This window comes from Molossus molossus, unplaced genomic scaffold (assembly GCF_014108415.1).
Source record: "Molossus molossus isolate mMolMol1 unplaced genomic scaffold, mMolMol1.p scaffold_m16_p_22, whole genome shotgun sequence".
Classification (NCBI taxonomy): domain Eukaryota; kingdom Metazoa; phylum Chordata; class Mammalia; order Chiroptera; family Molossidae; genus Molossus; species Molossus molossus.
This window is the reverse complement of record NW_023425358.1, coordinates 34,041,908-34,058,132: the sequence shown is the minus strand read 5'-3', so window position 1 is coordinate 34,058,132 and position 16,225 is coordinate 34,041,908. Positions and strand designations below refer to the sequence as shown.

Sequence of the window (16,225 nt, the reverse complement as noted above, 5' to 3'; positions counted from 1 at the left end):
TTGATAACAAGAATGTAGCGATGTTTTTAATCGTTTCCTATTTATTGGAATTAATACTATTCATTAGATTTCAATCTTGTGTGTATATAAATCTTAGATAAAAGAGTCAGAGTTAACAAAATCTAGCATAAGAAAATGCAGAAACCTTAGTTCTTAATGTATAATTAGCCTTGTTTTACACTAGGGGAAAAACCTGAATTTCCTGTTTTAAGATAAGGTGATTCTTTTGTGCAGACCAATTTGACTTTCGTTGGCTGTGTGGGCATGCTCGACCCTCCAAGAATTGAAGTTGCCTCTTCTGTGAAGTTGTGCCGGCAGGCAGGCATCCGGGTCATCATGATCACAGGAGACAACAAGGGCACTGCTGTGGCCATTTGTCGCCGCATTGGGATCTTTGGGCAGGACGAGGATGTGACGTCAAAGGCTTTTACAGGTCGGGAATTTGATGAGCTCAATCCTTCAGCCCAAAGAGATGCCTGCTTGAATGCCCGCTGTTTTGCTCGAGTTGAACCTTCCCACAAGTCTAAAATTGTAGAATTTCTTCAGTCTTTTGATGAGATTACAGCTATGGTGAGTATCTTTGGACATGTACAGATTTTGACCATTAAATTTTTAGTGATAGCTCCCAGATTTGTAGTTTCTGGGCTATTTCTCTAGGACTTTGTTGGCCAGTAGTTAGCATGCTGTGTTGCATGCAGGGAGTATTCTAGAGAAGTTTAAGAACTAGCAGTACCTGCTGAATCTGTCACAGGGGAAGTACTTAGCAGAATTGGGTTCCCTTTCAGACTGGGGATGGTGTGAACGACGCCCCTGCTCTGAAGAAAGCCGAGATCGGCATTGCCATGGGCTCTGGCACCGCAGTGGCTAAAACTGCCTCTGAGATGGTCCTGGCCGATGACAACTTCTCCACCATTGTGGCTGCCGTGGAGGAGGGGCGGGCCATCTACAACAACATGAAGCAGTTCATCCGCTACCTCATCTCCTCCAACGTGGGAGAAGTTGTCTGGTGGGTCCCTAAGACAAGTCATTGGTATTTCTTTAATTAAAATCAGTTTGTGGTAGCCAGTTTTCCAGATTTGTTCTTCCTATGGCAGCAGCTTTGGTCTCTGGGCACGAGGTGGGAGGGAAGATGAAGGAATCCCTTGTGAAGGAAGAGGGCTATCTGTGGCTACCTTTATTTTTTTTTTTTTATCCTCACCCGAGGACATTTTTTCTATTTTTTGTTCAGATAGAGTGTGGGAGGGAGAGAGAGAGAGAGAAACATCGACGTGAAAGGGACACATCGAGTGGTTGCCACCCACACGACCCAACCATGGCCGGAGACAAACTGCAACCGAGGTACATGCCCTTAGCGGGAACCGAACCCGGGTCTCTCAGGACCGCAGGCCGACGCTCTAACCGCTGAGCCAAACCGGCCAGGGCTGTGGCTACCTTTAACAAATATTTTGAAGCTAAATAACACTTTTAAACTTTTTTTTTTAATCCTTACCCGAGGATTTTTTTTATCTATTTTCAGACTGAGTTTAAATTAACTATATAAAATAACATGAAGTTCTTGGCCTTCTAAAAATTAACTGTAATTTGAAATTTGGTATAATATTTTATGATTGCCAAAAAATGTTATTTCAAGTATCAGTTGTTGCTTCCATTCATTTTTGTTGTTCTTTCTATGGCTGAGGAGGGCATAGTGATGCTATCTGAAAAATTGCCAAAAATAACGTGGGGTCTTCTCTTCTTTCCTTGGGTGGAAACAGTATTTTCCTGACAGCAGCCCTTGGATTTCCTGAGGCTTTAATTCCTGTCCAGCTGCTCTGGGTCAATCTAGTGACAGATGGCCTGCCCGCCACCGCATTGGGGTTCAACCCTCCTGATCTGGACATCATGAATAAGCCACCCCGGAACCCAAAGGAACCCCTGATCAGTGGGTGGCTCTTTTTCCGTTACCTGGCAATTGGCTGTGAGTAGTGTTTTTTTAAATATTGTTGATTTAGAAACAAATTTTTTGTGATCCAAGATTTTGTAAATTCATCTTTTAAAAAGCACAATTTGTTACCAATATTAGGGCAAAAAAATGGAGGCTTTTACAGTTTAATGAACTAACTGCATACCCAATTTACAGTAAAGTCAGGTCCCTGTTTTAAGCATCATCTTTCCTTGGACCTTCATTCACAGAGGTTTTCAGATTGAACCTATGGGCAAAGGGATTCAGGGACGACACAGGCCTTATATCACTAAAATATAAAAACAAAATTCCTTTTCCCTCCGCAAGAAAAGGGACCGACCTTTGTGCTCATCAGCAGTCGTTGGTAAATGCATGGAGCCCGGCCACAGGTCAGACTCTTCTACAGATGTCTCCTTTGTAGACCTCACCACATGCTTCTGACACGGGTGCTGGTTCTCTTCTCCGTTTCATAGGTTAGGAAAGTGAGTTCTGAAGAGGTTAAATAACTTCCCTAGGAGTCCATAGAAAGGTGACTTAAAATGCAGAAAGCACACCCTGGCCTAAGGTGGGCAGACTCTCAGCCAGTCAGTTCCCCTCCAGTGGCAACAGTTTGTCACGTGCCCTTCCAGAGCAGTTCTGGCAAACGGATTTTTATGTCTTTATTTTCTCAAGTGATGGCATGCTGCACAGCCCTGTGTGCTGAACTTCATTTTTTTGTATTTCTCCCTGTTTGGGTGGGGGGTAATTTCCATATCAGTACTTGTAGAGCTAGCTGCCTCTTCCCTGGGCACCAGCGGCCTGCTGCTTTGTGTAATAACTGGGTGAGAGGATGTATGCACTTGTGTCTTTTGGTGGATGCTACCACAGCGAAACATTCGCTGATTCTCAAGTCCCCGTGTTCTCCACTACCCCTTGTTGCTCCTTTGTAATAAATTTACTGAATTAAAAAGTAATGAGGTTGGGGTGAGGATTCCAGAATTACCCTCAGGTATTGCCATGTTGCTCCGTGTTCTACTAACGGCTCCAACAGCCTTTCCAAATAAAGGTTCTGCCAAGGCCTTTGATGAAGCAAATAAACTAGCGTACATCCGATGGTATCAGTTTGCCTAAAAGTCATGGATGGTGTGATGTGGTCCTACCAACGTGGCCTGGCCTTTTGTGGAGGACACATACCTGCAGCCTTAATATGTTTTGGCTGTGGACTAGAGAAGGGCATGGCTAGGGTAAATGTCCTACAAACCCAGCAGGACCAAGTTCTCAAATTCTGGAGCAAAAGTTGCCTGGATCTTCTGCACCACAGACCCTTCTCCTTGCGGAAGTCCTCAGTTCAGCTGTCTTTGCATAGGTGGCTCAGTTACCATTGACATACCTTGTCTTTCCTCTGTCCTGGTGAAGGGCCCACGAGGCACAGCTGCAGTGAATGAAGGCTGCAGGCTGTAGATCCTGTGTGTATCAGCACTGTGATGTTTTTCCCAGGTTATGTGGGCGCTGCTACTGTGGGCGCTGCTGCCTGGTGGTTCATTGCTGCAGACGGCGGTCCAAGAGTGTCGTTCTACCAGCTGGTACGTAAACGCCTTCCTTTCGGTGCCTTGGGTGCGTAGTGTTGTAAGCCCCTCCCAACGGTGTGGTTTGGGTGCCTGTCAGATAATCTTAAGGCTCGGACAATCTGCAGTTACATCAAATACTATTGTGGCCCTGGCCGGTTTGGCTCAGCGGTTAGAGCGTCGGCCTGCGGTACAGGGAGACCCGGGTTCGGTTCCCGCTAAGGGCATGTACCTCTGTTGCAGTTTGTCCCCGGCCCTGGTTGGTCATGCAGGTAGCAGCCACTCGATGTGTCCCTTTCACGTCGATGTTTCTCTCTCTCTCTTCCTCTCCCTCCCGCTCTATCTGAACAAAAATGGAAAAATGTCCTTGGGTGAGGATAAAAAAAAATACTATTGTGAGGGATGCGGCTCTCTGGAAAATGGGGTGAGGTCTTGTGTGGGTCTGTGTTCTGGGCTTAGTGTGGAATTGGTACCTGGACTTGGGAAATGTACTTGACTGATCAGGAACTTGATTGGGCTTTGTTGCAGAGTCATTTCCTACAGTGTAAAGAGGACAACCCGGACTTTGAAGGAGTGGATTGTGCAATCTTTGAATCCCCGTACCCGATGACAATGGCACTCTCTGTTCTAGTAACCATAGAGATGTGTAACGCCCTCAATAGGTCAGTGAGTCTTCTCGGCAAGCTGAGGGAGTCTCCGACAACCAGGGCTCTGGGATTGTGTGTGTGGTGTCATGGTTGGTTGAGGATCACAGGAGAAAAAGGAGAACAAGCACACTGTCTTCTAAAGCGTGAGCGTCGTCATCTCCAGGAAGTGGTGGGAGTGCTTGCCAGGTGTTCCTTAAGAGACAGTGGGGAACAAAAATAGGGACTTTAGTACCCCTGTGTGACATTGCCCACAGGGAAGGAGTTTTTTTCCTTTAGCATTGCCACAAATGGTATCCAATTAAGCCAGTGACAAAAATGGAAATTTCAGAAAGAGCTTAAGTATCAAGGGCAATTGAGCAGCTTTGAGCTCAATGAAATGGAATCTGCTGTGCCGAAGCCTAGATTTAAAATTGGAAGCTTGTCCTATATCTGAACATCTTCCTCAACTTTGCCACAGTAGAAACTTTAGTCAGTATAATTAGGTCAGTGGGTAATACCAAGTTAGCTGCTGCTTATTGAAGCATAGTTCTGAACAGTCTTTGTCACTTGTGACACATGACTCTGTGTCAGGCCTATTTCATGTACCTCTCTCTGCCTTGTGCAGCTTGTCTGAAAACCAGTCTCTGCTGAGGATGCCCCCTTGGGAGAACATCTGGCTCGTGGGCTCCATCTGCCTCTCCATGTCACTCCACTTCCTGATCCTCTACGTGGAGCCCTTGCCAGTAAGCTATGGTGGGGTCTGGGCCGGGGCCTGGCTGCCTCTCCAAGGCTGGGAGCTTGACAAGGCTTCTCTGTTTCAGCTTATCTTCCAGATCACACCGCTGAATTTGACCCAGTGGCTGATGGTGCTGAAAATCTCCTTGCCTGTGATTCTAATGGACGAGACACTCAAGTTTGTGGCCCGCAACTACCTGGAACCTGGTAAAGAGTGTGTGCAGCCCGCCACCAAATCCTGCTCGTTCTCGGCATGCACCGATGGGATTTCCTGGCCGTTTGTGCTGTTCATAATGCCCTTGGTGATCTGGGTGTATAGCACAGACACTAACTTTAGTGATATGTTCTGGTCTTGACTGACAGTTTTACATAAAAGAAGATGTTTAACTTAATCAATTAATTTTTTATTGTTTAAAGCAACTGTCTATTTCTGCTGAATTTTCACATGAACATATTGGCTGGTGAAGGAGGTTTCATACTCTAGATTTTGTTTTTGCTTTTTCTGACTCCAGTGGGGCAAGATTTTCCTTTTTTATACACATAATTAAAGTGTCCATTGACATGTACAGAGAACTAACACTATTTTATGCAAATATTTTTTTGTAGATGAAAAAGCATGTACAGTGTTCTGTTTAATACTCATCCTTGTATAAAAAAAAAAAGTTGAGCCAGCAGACATTGTCAGCAAATTAATTGGCAGCAGATTTTAGGAAATGAATGTGTGTGTGGTTTTTTTTTTTTTTTTTTTTTTTTTCTAAAATGAAATAGCATGTATTGTGTCTTTTGCATGATCATCTGGATTTAATCTGAGATCACAGTCTAATTTTTATTCATAAGCCAATTTTTCTGCACTGGGCAGAGTACTGCTACCTCAGTCAGTATTTTTTGGTTTGCCACTCCCTCACCCCTCTTGGTTCACCCCCACCCCTGCTCGGCTGCTTCTGTAGGATTTCGATGGTTCTGTTTACATCAGTCTTAACAAGAGGTATGCCTGTTCTCGCTTGTGCAGAAAACATCGTTTCAGATTTGATTGACTGGGTTCGTGTCCCCTCACATAGTTTTTAAGGTTATTTATTTAAATGTCTAGTATATTTTATTGTAACAGACATTGTTTTGCCAACATTGCCTATTTCAGTGGCACTTCACAATCTAGCTTAAAAAAATAAAACATTTTAAATGGACAGAAAAATAACTGCCTTGTTTTTAACTCTTAAGTGGCCTAGCTTGAACTATCAACTTTCTCAAGTTCTTAGCTCAGACCTTTAGTTTTACTGTGCTCATGGGGAAGAAGGATCCTGTTCTGCTGCATAGGTAGTTGTAGGAATTTAATTTTTTAATGTATAGGCACTGTCATCTGTGACTCATTTTATGCAAGTTTTCTGCTGGCCTGTTTTAGCCTAGTATAGAGAACATAAGGGCAGGTGTGTGTGTGTGTATGTGCGTGTATGTGTTTTGTAAAATCTGTAAATAGCACATGACCGAATGACATACTGTATAGAACTATTTTTATCTGAATGTGGCCCTAACCACCACCGTCGTACTATGGTGAATGTCTGCGCATGTTCCAGATCAGCCTTACCAACCGTGTATGAGTCATTAACAGTCCTAACTGTGGTGTTTTCCTCCAATGCCTTCCAACATCCATCAACTAATGTGAGTATTCCCTGGAATTCGGATACTTCAGCCTGAAGGTGACTGCCACCAAGTGGCTAGCTGTATGGCACTAACGAGTAAGCCCCTTGTGTCAGGCACTGCTGTGCTGAGGCTGTCCCTGAGAGCAGTGGGCATATGATGTGTGCTACCTGTGCACACGCGGGCCAGGTAGTGCCTAGGACAGGGGCATGGCCAGATGTTGGTCGGGAGGCCTGGAGGAAGAGGAGCTGTTCTGATTTGGTCAGACTGAGGCCGAGGGAGCTGTGCCTTTGCTAGTGCTGCGGTGAGGGTTCACACAAAGTGGTTCTTTCGGTCTTTGTAGCTGCAAGGACTCATCCCAGAACCTTGGTTCATTAAAAAGCAAAAAGCTAGTGAAAGCAAGTAACTGAATCAGTCAACTTACAAATCTGTAGGTACCTTTCTTCACCTTCGGGGTCACATCCTTTGCAGCTGAGACTTGTCTTCTCTCTACAGGGGACATTAAAGCAGTTAGTAGGGCATGGGCTCTGCTTGGCCAGCAGCCAGCCACCCTTGGCGTTAGCCAGGGAGAAGGAGGCATAGGCAGCTATGTATTTGGTGAGCTGGCAGCTTCCTCCCTGTGAAGCCCATGTTCTTGTAAAGGTACTTGGACCCTGGTTGCTGGGCCAGAGGATGTGTTGTAAATGCTGGCAGTTTGGAGAAAGTTAACAGGTATCAGGCAGGACGAGGTGCTGCTGCCAAATCTAAGTGTAAAGAGGCAGAAGTGGACTGTGGAGACTGAGTACAGAGCCCTGCCTGGCTCACTGAGGCCTCTCAGGAAAGGAGGTTGGTTTGCTCGACAGAGGATATAGGGGAGTAGGTTTTGCCAATTTCAGCATCACGAGGGGTAAAAAGAAAAGGCTGGATAAAATGCAAAGTGTGCATCTTGGCTACAAACCAAAACAGGATGTCTGAGCTTGTTGGGTAGTGTGCTGTTCAGTGGAAACCAAACTAAATAGTCAACTTTTCCTGACTCAGTTCCTTGATTTAGTGGCTTTTACAAAATAAGTGGAGCGCTGCGGGCTGCTGGAGGAGACGAGGAGAACCCCAGATGGCCCTGGGCTGGCGCTGCCTTGTGGCTTCTCGGCTTCATGCCCATCCAGCCCACAGAGGCAGTTCGGGCACCCACTTCCCTCAGCCCAGACAGCTGGGAGCGGGGAGGACCCACTGCTGCCTCCAGCAGAGTCCTCGTGTCCACTCCGCGTCAGCCTTTGCCTCTGAAACACGTCTGTTTCAGTGCATCCTCAGTGGTTGTGTTGCTGTGGGCACATCCCTAGCCTCGGGTCTCCCACTCCCCCAACAGGAAGGCACTGCTGGCCTCTGCTGTAGCCACTCTCAGTGACTGGATGGCGCAGCGTCTTCCTCAGGCGCACCCTGCAGTTCTTGCCTGAAGCACTTCCCCTGTGGGCCTGCAGCCTGTCCCATCAGAGTGTCTGCGTCTTGGATGGCGGTCTCTGTCCATCCCCTCCCACTCCGGCAGTTCACTCCGCATTTGCAGTACAGGTGACGTGTCCGGTTAGAGCTGCGTGAGCTCACGGACAAGGCATCTGCCAGCCTCCCTCAAACTGGGGCCTCAGCCCTCTGGATGTCTGTGTGGTGGGCATTCCTGAGCAGTATGAGGCCACAAGTGTTAGCTCAGTGTCTGCCAAGCACCTACCCACAGCCCAGAGCCTGCTGTGTCTGCAGAGCTAAGTCGGCCGTTGCCTTTTAAATTTAACCACCAAATCCTGTCAAAGCCACCACCCTGCAGTTAACAATAAGGGTAACCTCCAGCCTTCTCTCTTGAAACGAGGTATAGCTGTTTCCCAGTCTGGGCAGGGCTAGGCCTCTGCAGCAGGGGCTGCCCCTGGGGAAGGGTGGGGAGGAGGGAGCTAGAAGCTTGGTGCTGACTGCACACTGCTCACTCTGCTTCGTCTCCCTGCACTGCTAACCAGAACTGTCCCTTCTCTTGCTCATCGCACTCCTGTTAGACCTGAAGCCATTAGGGGTTTGCCTGGTGGGGTTCTCCTGGGAGCCAGGAGGCCGGGCTTCGCTCTGTAGCCAGATGGCAGCAGGGATCTGCGTGGCCGAGCCAGTGCTTCAGCTGCCGCCCTGTGTGGGCAGTGCCTCGGGGACAGTTCGTCAGACATGCTGGTCTCGAGATCTTAAAAGATCAAAGTGCATACATATACCCTTTCACCTGTCACTAGTCTTAGTAGTTATTCAAACATTTCCTCCCCGTATTTCATAAAGCTGATTTCCTCTTTCTTTCCTTTACAGCAATACTGGAGTAACCGCTTCCTAAGCCATTTTGCAGAAATGTAAGGGTGTTTCGGTTGCGTGCATGTGCGTTTTTAGCAACACATCTACCAGCCCTCTGCATGAATGAAGTTGGGGTGGGGGGAGAAAAGTAGAAAAAAAGCCCCCAACTCATTGTGTGTTACGTGGAGGAAATGTGTATTACCAATGGGGTTTTTAGCTTTTAAATCAAAATAATGATTAAAGATGTACAATTTAGCTTAATGAAATCAGAAAGCCTCTCCAGAGAATTTTGGTTTCTTTGCTGCAAGAAGAATGAGGTTCTGAAACTTTATCCAAGAACTTAGATGCCATCAGCCAAGTCTCCATACTTCTCTGTGCAAAATGTCATAGCTTATATAAATGTACAATATTCGGTTGTAATGCATGCCTTCAATTGTAAGTAGCCAGATTTCTCTACGGTGTCATTGAAACATGCTACTTTTTAATTGGCCCTGTACAGTTTTGCTTATTTATAAATTTATTGAAAACACTACAGGTGTTGAATGGTTAAAATGTAGGCCTCCAGTTCATAACTTGTTATTTTTTGAGTGTGCAAACAGCTATTTTGCACTGTACTAAGTGTAACTTATTTAATGAAATCAGAAGCAGTAGACAGATATTGGTGCAATACAAATATTGTGATGCATTTATCTTAATAAAATGCTAAATGTCAATTTATCACAACGCATGTTTGACTTTAGACTGTAAATAGAGATCAGTTTATTTCTGTGCTGATACGCATTGCACAGATATGGTTTCAGGTAAATAAATCTATTCTACGATAACGTCACAGTGTGGTGTTGACTGTTCTGTGGGAGGGGGCAGGTGATGTGCACTGGGGGCCTGCAGCCTTGCCCTCGTGTGGAGGGGCAGGGTAGAGGGTAAGTTCTTGGACTTGACTTTCTGGGTAGGAGAGCAGAGTGGTAGAAGGTCTGCTTGTGTGAGAAGATTTATAAAATATTTCTGCTGGCTCTACTGTCACCCCTGAAGTATGGGGAAAGCTAAATATGTCATTAGTGGGGTTTTTCAGAGATAATTAACATAATTTAAAAGTCTGCAGCTTGGAGGACTGTAGCCATAAAGATGATTCTAATGTTGTTCAGATGCAAAATGTAAAATTCTACCTTCCTATTGTTAATATAGAAAATAGAACGGAGTGTGGCTCAGTGGTTGAGGGCCAACCCATGAATCAAGAGGTCGCCGGTTCAATTCCTGGTCAGGGCACATGTCCAGGTTGTAGGCCAAATCCCGGGGGGGGGGGGGTGCAGGAGGCGGCCAATCAATGTTCCTGTCTCTCCCTCCCTCCCCCTAAAAATCAATAAAGAAAAAAATTTTTAGAAAATAGGACTGAAGTAGGTCCTGAAACACATTCCTTGGGTGGTTATTTGGTGATTATCTGCCATGGGTGGGTATTCATGGAGCGCTTCTCTAATTTTTAAATTCCCTAAGATGATTCTTTTCATCACTTAAAAAAAAATCAGGGACGCAAGGATAGTTGGATGATTCTAGAAACCTAATAAATACAAGCCCTACAGATACGGAAAAAACATTTAATAAAATTTAACATCCATTCTTAAAGAAAAAAAAACTCACAGTATATCTCCCATTTTATAACATGATGGAAAATAAGCTAGAAGTGGTGAAACGCCAGAATTACCATCTGCCGTTGTCCACTACTTAGCACTGTTTCGGAGAGTTGTGGCCATCAGACGGGGGAATGCGTAGGAGTAAACAAGCAAGGGTCATGTGGGACCATCTGGTTCTTAGGAAGGTTTAATAATTCAAGGAGAACTGGCATCTTAATGTGAAGGATATATCATTCATATGTTAATGATACATAAAAATACCAATAGGGCCCTGGCCGGTTTGGCTCAGTGGTTAGCGTGTCGGCCTGCGGACCAGAGAGTCCTGGGTTCGGTTCCCACTAAGGGCACGTATCTCGGTTGCAGTTTATCCCCGGCCCCGTTGGGGTCGTGTGGGTGGCAGCCACTTGGTGTGTCTCTCGCATGGATGTTTCTCTCTCTCTCTCTCCCCCTCCCTCTCTCCTTCCCGTTCTATCTGAAGATAAATGCAAAAAAAGGTCCTCATGGGAGGATAAAAGAAAAAAAAATACCAATAGGTATTTTAATCAAATAGAAAGGTGGTATTTCAGCTTAGTAGGTAAAAGTTGGGTTATTCATTATGCCAGTGGTCATCTTTTAAAAAAAAAAAGGAAAGAAAGCTGGCCTGGCCAGTATGGCTCACTGGTTGAGCAGCAACCATGCACCAAGGGGTCGCCAGTTTGATTCCGGGTCAGGGCAGATGCCCAGGTTGCGGGCCCGATCCCCAGTGGGGGACATGCAGGAGGTGGCCAGTTGATGTTCTCTCTCATTGACGTTCCTCTCCTTTCCTCTCTCTCTCAAAGCAATAGAAAAAAAGTTTTTAATTAAAGTGTGTATCCCCTATACCCAATCAATTACAAATTATCAAAAGACTTGAAAAATGAAACTATATCCCCAAAAGAAAAATGTCTAAATGATATAAACAAAAGAAAACTTGGTTTGCAAATAAAAGATACTCATCCCTCCTGGCAAATTGAAATCAATGAAATAATGCCCAGCCAGCGTGGCTCAGCGGGTTGAGCCTTGCCTCATGGACGGAGATCCCAGTTCGATGCCCCCGTTCCGGGCTCGATCCCCAGTAGGGGGCGCACAGGAGGCTGCCGATCGATATTTCTCTCGCACATCAATGTTTCTATCCCTTCGTCTCTCTCAAAAAAAAATCAATAAAAACTTTTTGTTTTTTAATGAATGAGTTTGGCCTTGCGTGGGGCGAGGCCTGGGAGCCCTGGGACTCGGCTTCCAGGAGCAGCTCCGTCAGCACCAGGGCTGGGCTGAGGCGCTGCAGTATCAGGAGGCACCAGTGTTTAAGCGATGGCATCTAAAACCCACTGTTAAAACGTGGGGCTTTTGTAATGATATTGAGGATCATTCCATTGACCTTCCAAGAAAAAGGATCTCTAATTTCACTAGTAAGAACATGAAGGAGGTTAAGAAGTCTCCAAAACGCCCTGGCCAGTTTGGCTCAGCGGTTAGCGTGTCAGCCTGCAGTCCAGAGAGACCCGGGTTCGGTTCCCACTAAGGGCACGTACCTTGGTTGTAGTTTGTCCCCGGCCCTGGTTGGTCATGCGGGTGGCAGCCACTCGATGTGTCCCTTTCACATTGATGTTTCTCTCTCTCCCTCCCGCTCTATCTGAACAATGCCCTCGGGTGGATTAAAAAAACAGTCCCCTAGGAGTGGGGGCTGTGACATGGCAAATAAGAAAATGAGCTGAGGTGTGCAGGCCCCCTGCCGGGAAGTTGCACCGTGACAGTGGAACATACTTGCTTAACTCAGTGATGCTGGTTCTTCACAGGCAGAAAGTGCAGCATCAAAATCCAGCGGGTTCTTTTCCGATTTCGTTCAGGAATTTGAGATTGAATGTAGCTTAACTTTCTGAAGGAAAAAGTGTAAGAACTTGTAGCTTTTTTGGTGAGGATAGAAGTCCGTGGAGTGGTGGTCGATTGTCTTCCTGTGCTTCCCAACAGTTCACAGGAAGACAAGCAATACAACTCACTCAGCCGCTGTGTAGACTTGTCTCTTGTACTTAAAGCAAATCTGAAGAATATATAATGGTTTAAACTGGCTTCAAGCAGTCATAAAAAGGTGGTGGTCCGAACTATCATCCAAAACAAATTATAAATGATGGCAATACTCAGATTTTATTTTATTTTTTGGGAGGGGGGTTCAAATTAAGAAAGCTTTATTAGCCGTGCGGTGACTGTCCCATCCTGCGCAGAGGAGAGAGTAGCCCAGATTTTAAAACAATAAAATTGTGGATTGTGGAAACAACAAAACCATCTCACTTTTGTTCCACTATATACTGGTAACACAGCTAAGAATGTAGATGCTTATTTATTACCATTATATTGAAAGACTTCATTTACTGAAGAGTAATTGGTTATTCAAAACACCCCTGGACCAAATGATTTCCATCAACCCAACAAGTCTCGGTGGAGAACTGTGAACCGGAAGAAATCAAAATAGTTTTTTTAAGCCACATAATGAAACCCTAACAATCTACTTCCCATTTGAGTGGGAAAATTATCCGCAAGGAGCAGCTTTGACTTCAGTAAGTGAAAGTGCTCATGAGATTGTTCACCTTTGCTGCATTTGGGATTCATACGGTTATTTGGTAACATCGTTTAAGAACTACTGGATCGTATTGCAATCCTGCATAAGAATATACTTTCTACTATGTGAAAAAATAAGGCAGAACTTATTTCTAGAAACTGCAAAGATCAATCATCATTACTTTTTTTTTCTTTTTTTATTTTTTTGTTACAGATATTTTAACTTTTAATCATCATTACTTTTCTTAAGATTGTGTTTTATTTAAAAAAAACTCAAATGTGTGCAGCTATTTTTAATAGGATTATTTTATTATTTATTATTATTTTTTTTAATCCTCACGAGGACATTTTCCCATTTTTTGTTCAGATGGGGGGGGAGACATCGACGTGAAAGGGACACATCGAGTGGCCACCACCCGCACAACCAACCAGGGCCAGGGACAAACTGCAACCGAGGTACATGCCCTTAGCGGGAACCGAACCTGGGTCTCTCCGGACCGCAGGCCGACGCTCTAACCACTGACCCAAACCGGCCAGGGCAAATAGGATTATTTTAAATATTTTTCTTTGTTGATATTTAGAGAGAGAAACATTGATGAGAGAGAACATCGATTGCCACCTCCTGCATGCTGCCCCCACTGGGGATTTGGCCCACAACCTGGGCATGTGCCCTGACCAGGAACCGAACCAGCGACCTCTTGATTCATGGGTTGACAATCACTGAGCCACACCTGCCAGGCACTATTTTGTTATATTAAAAGACTTTAAACGTTTAAAACAACAATGAGGTATCACCCCACACCTGTCAGAATGACCACCATCAACAAATCATCAAACAAGTGCTGGTAAGAGTGTGGAGAAAAGGGGACTCTAGTACACTGCTGGTGGGAATGCAGACTGGTGCAGCCACTGTGGAAAATAATATGGTGTTACCTCAAAAATTAAAAATTGAACTGCTATTTGACCCAGTGATCCCGCTTCTAGGAATATACCCTAAGAAGCCTGAAACACCAATCAGAAAGAATATATGTACCCCCATGTTCATAGCAGCACTATTTACAATATCTGGAAACAGCCCAAGTGTCCATTAATAGATGAGTGGATAAAAAACCTGTGGTACAGCCCTGGCTGGTTTGGCTCAGCAGTTAGAACATCGGCCTGCGGTCCAGAGAGACCCGGTTCAGTTCTCGCTAAGGGCACGTACCTCGGTTGCAGTTTGTCCTCAGCCCTGGTTGAGTTGTGCGGGTGGCAACCACTCCATGTGTCCCTTTCACGTCGATGTTTCTCTCTCTCTCTTCCTCTCTCTCACTCCCACTCTATCTGAACAAAAAGAAAATGGAAAAATGTCCTTGGGTGAGGATTAAAAAAAAAAGCTGTGGTACATATACACAATGGAATACTATGCAGGTGTAAGAAAGATCTCTTACCCTTTGGGAAGACATGGAGGGACCTGGAGAGTATTATCCTAAGCAAAACAAGCCAAGCAGAGAAAGACAAATATCACATGATCTCACTTATTTGTGGAATATAATGAACTAAACAAACTGATGAACAAATTAGACCCACAGACATAGAAGTAGGGTACAGACTGACAGACCTCAAGAGGGAGTGGCCGGGGGGAGAGATAAACCACAGAACTTATATGTATGTTTGCATAACCAATGGACAGAGACAACAAAGCTGGGGACGGGCAGGGAGGGTGTCAATGGGAGAAAAAGAAACATCTGTAACAAAAATTAATAACAATAATTTTAAAAAATGTTTTTAAAAAGACAAAGTTTAAAACATCAGAGCAGCCCTAGCCAGTTTGGCTCAGTGGTTAGAGCGTCAGCCTGCGGTCCAGAGAGACCCGGGTTCGGTTCCCGCTAAGGGCACGTACCTCGGTTGCAGTTTGTCCCCGGCCCTGGTTGGTCATGTGGGTGGCAGCCACCCGACGTGTCCCTTCACATTGATGTTTCTTTCTCTCTCTTTCTCTCTCTCCCACTCTTTCTGAACAAAAAATGGAAAAATGTCCTCAGGTGAGGACAAAAAAATTTAAAAGAAAACACATCAGAGTAAATAATCATTAAAGGGTTTTTGTGCACATGACATACTGTTTACACAAAATGCCTTAATTATTAAGCCAATGTATATAATACTGATATCTGGGGGGGGAGGGTTTGTTTTGTTTCTGTTTTTCATTTTTTTTCCTTTATTGATTTTAGAGAGAGAGGAAGGAAGAAGGAGAAAGAGATAGAAACATTGATGAGAGAGAACATTGATTGGCCGCCTCCTGCATGCCCCCCACTGGGGATCGGGCCCACACTTGGGCATGTGTCCTGACCAGGAATCAAACTGGCGACCTCTTGGTACTTGGGTCAATGCTCAACCACTGAGCCACACCGGCCGGACCCAATATCTGTTTTAAAAAATTAAAACCAATCATGCATGCTTCTGGCATGAAAATTACGGAATTTTTGTCCTCACCTGAGGACACTTGCATTTATCTTCAGATAGAGCAAGAGGGAGAGAGAGAGAGAGAGAGAGAGAGAAACATCGATGTGAAAGAGACACATGGACCGCAGCCACCCACACAACCCCAACCAGGGCCGGGGACAAACCGCAACCAAGGTACGTGCTCTTAGCAGAAACCAAACCCAGGACTCTCTGGTCCATGGACTGATACTCTAACCGCTGAGCCAAACCGGCCGGGGGGAAATTATGGAATTAAATCAGGGGTTTCCATTAAAAAAAAAAATCAATGAGATACCATTTTGCACCCATCAACTGATCAAAAAATGAGTCTTCCAAATACCAAGGGTGTGGAGAATGGGCCCTCCTTGTTACAGAACAGCTGGGTATCATCTAGTAAATTTACAGACGATCTTATAAAAGTTTTGGAAACAAGCTAAATGACCAACAGCAGAAGGAAAATGGATAAGTACATTTGAGGCACATTGAAATCACACTGCGTCAATGAAAAGGAATAAATGAGGTATCAACAGGAATATTTCCCTACACAGTGAAACCAAGTGCAGTGTATATTAGGTTCAGAATATGCAAAGTAGGGCCACAGAACGGTCTGTAACCTGGCCCCGGGCCACTGCCCGTCTGTGCTAAGGCACTGGGGCGCTCATCAGTGCACAACTTCCTTCATGAGAAAGTTTTGTTCACAAATAAAAAAAGGTCCGCTAAACGGAGCCACAGGTGACTTTACATCCGAGTGTAAACTCCTCAGTAACAAATTCAGAGGCACTAGCCATAGGGAGGTGACAGAATAGTGGTTAGTTCCAGAAA

At 45.1% G+C, this 16,225-nt stretch overlaps 2 protein-coding genes and 1 pseudogene across 5 annotated transcripts in view; 2 read left to right on the top strand and 1 right to left on the bottom strand.

Moving 5' to 3' along the window:
• The window catches only part of ATP2A2 (ATPase sarcoplasmic/endoplasmic reticulum Ca2+ transporting 2), a 55,763-nt gene extending 46,175 nt beyond the window's left edge, over positions 1–9,588 (top strand). For 2 of the 4 annotated variants that reach the window (XM_036276786.1, XM_036276788.1), the window contains 7 exons: positions 235–570; positions 786–1,006; positions 1,755–1,957; positions 3,419–3,504; positions 4,015–4,148; positions 4,738–4,855; positions 4,934–9,588. In XM_036276786.1, coding sequence (XP_036132679.1) covers positions 235–570; positions 786–1,006; positions 1,755–1,957; positions 3,419–3,504; positions 4,015–4,148; positions 4,738–4,855; positions 4,934–5,203 — 1,368 coding nt within the window. In that variant the 3' untranslated portion in view covers positions 5,204–9,588. The remainder of the gene's footprint in view (positions 1–234; positions 571–785; positions 1,007–1,754; positions 1,958–3,418; positions 3,505–4,014; positions 4,149–4,737; positions 4,856–4,933) is intronic. The other 2 variants (XR_004961322.1, XM_036276787.1) reach the window with 2 other exon arrangements.
• Positions 4,280–16,225, bottom strand: part of ANAPC7 (anaphase promoting complex subunit 7) — a 49,715-nt gene continuing 37,769 nt past the window's right edge. The window contains exons 12-13 of the mRNA XM_036276790.1: positions 6,904–6,968; positions 4,280–4,325 (exon numbers count right to left, since the gene is read on the bottom strand). Of these exons, the coding sequence (XP_036132683.1) occupies positions 4,287–4,325; positions 6,904–6,968 (104 nt within the window). The 3' untranslated portion in view covers positions 4,280–4,286. The remainder of the gene's footprint in view (positions 4,326–6,903; positions 6,969–16,225) is intronic.
• LOC118640302 lies at positions 12,037–12,749 on the top strand (annotated as a pseudogene).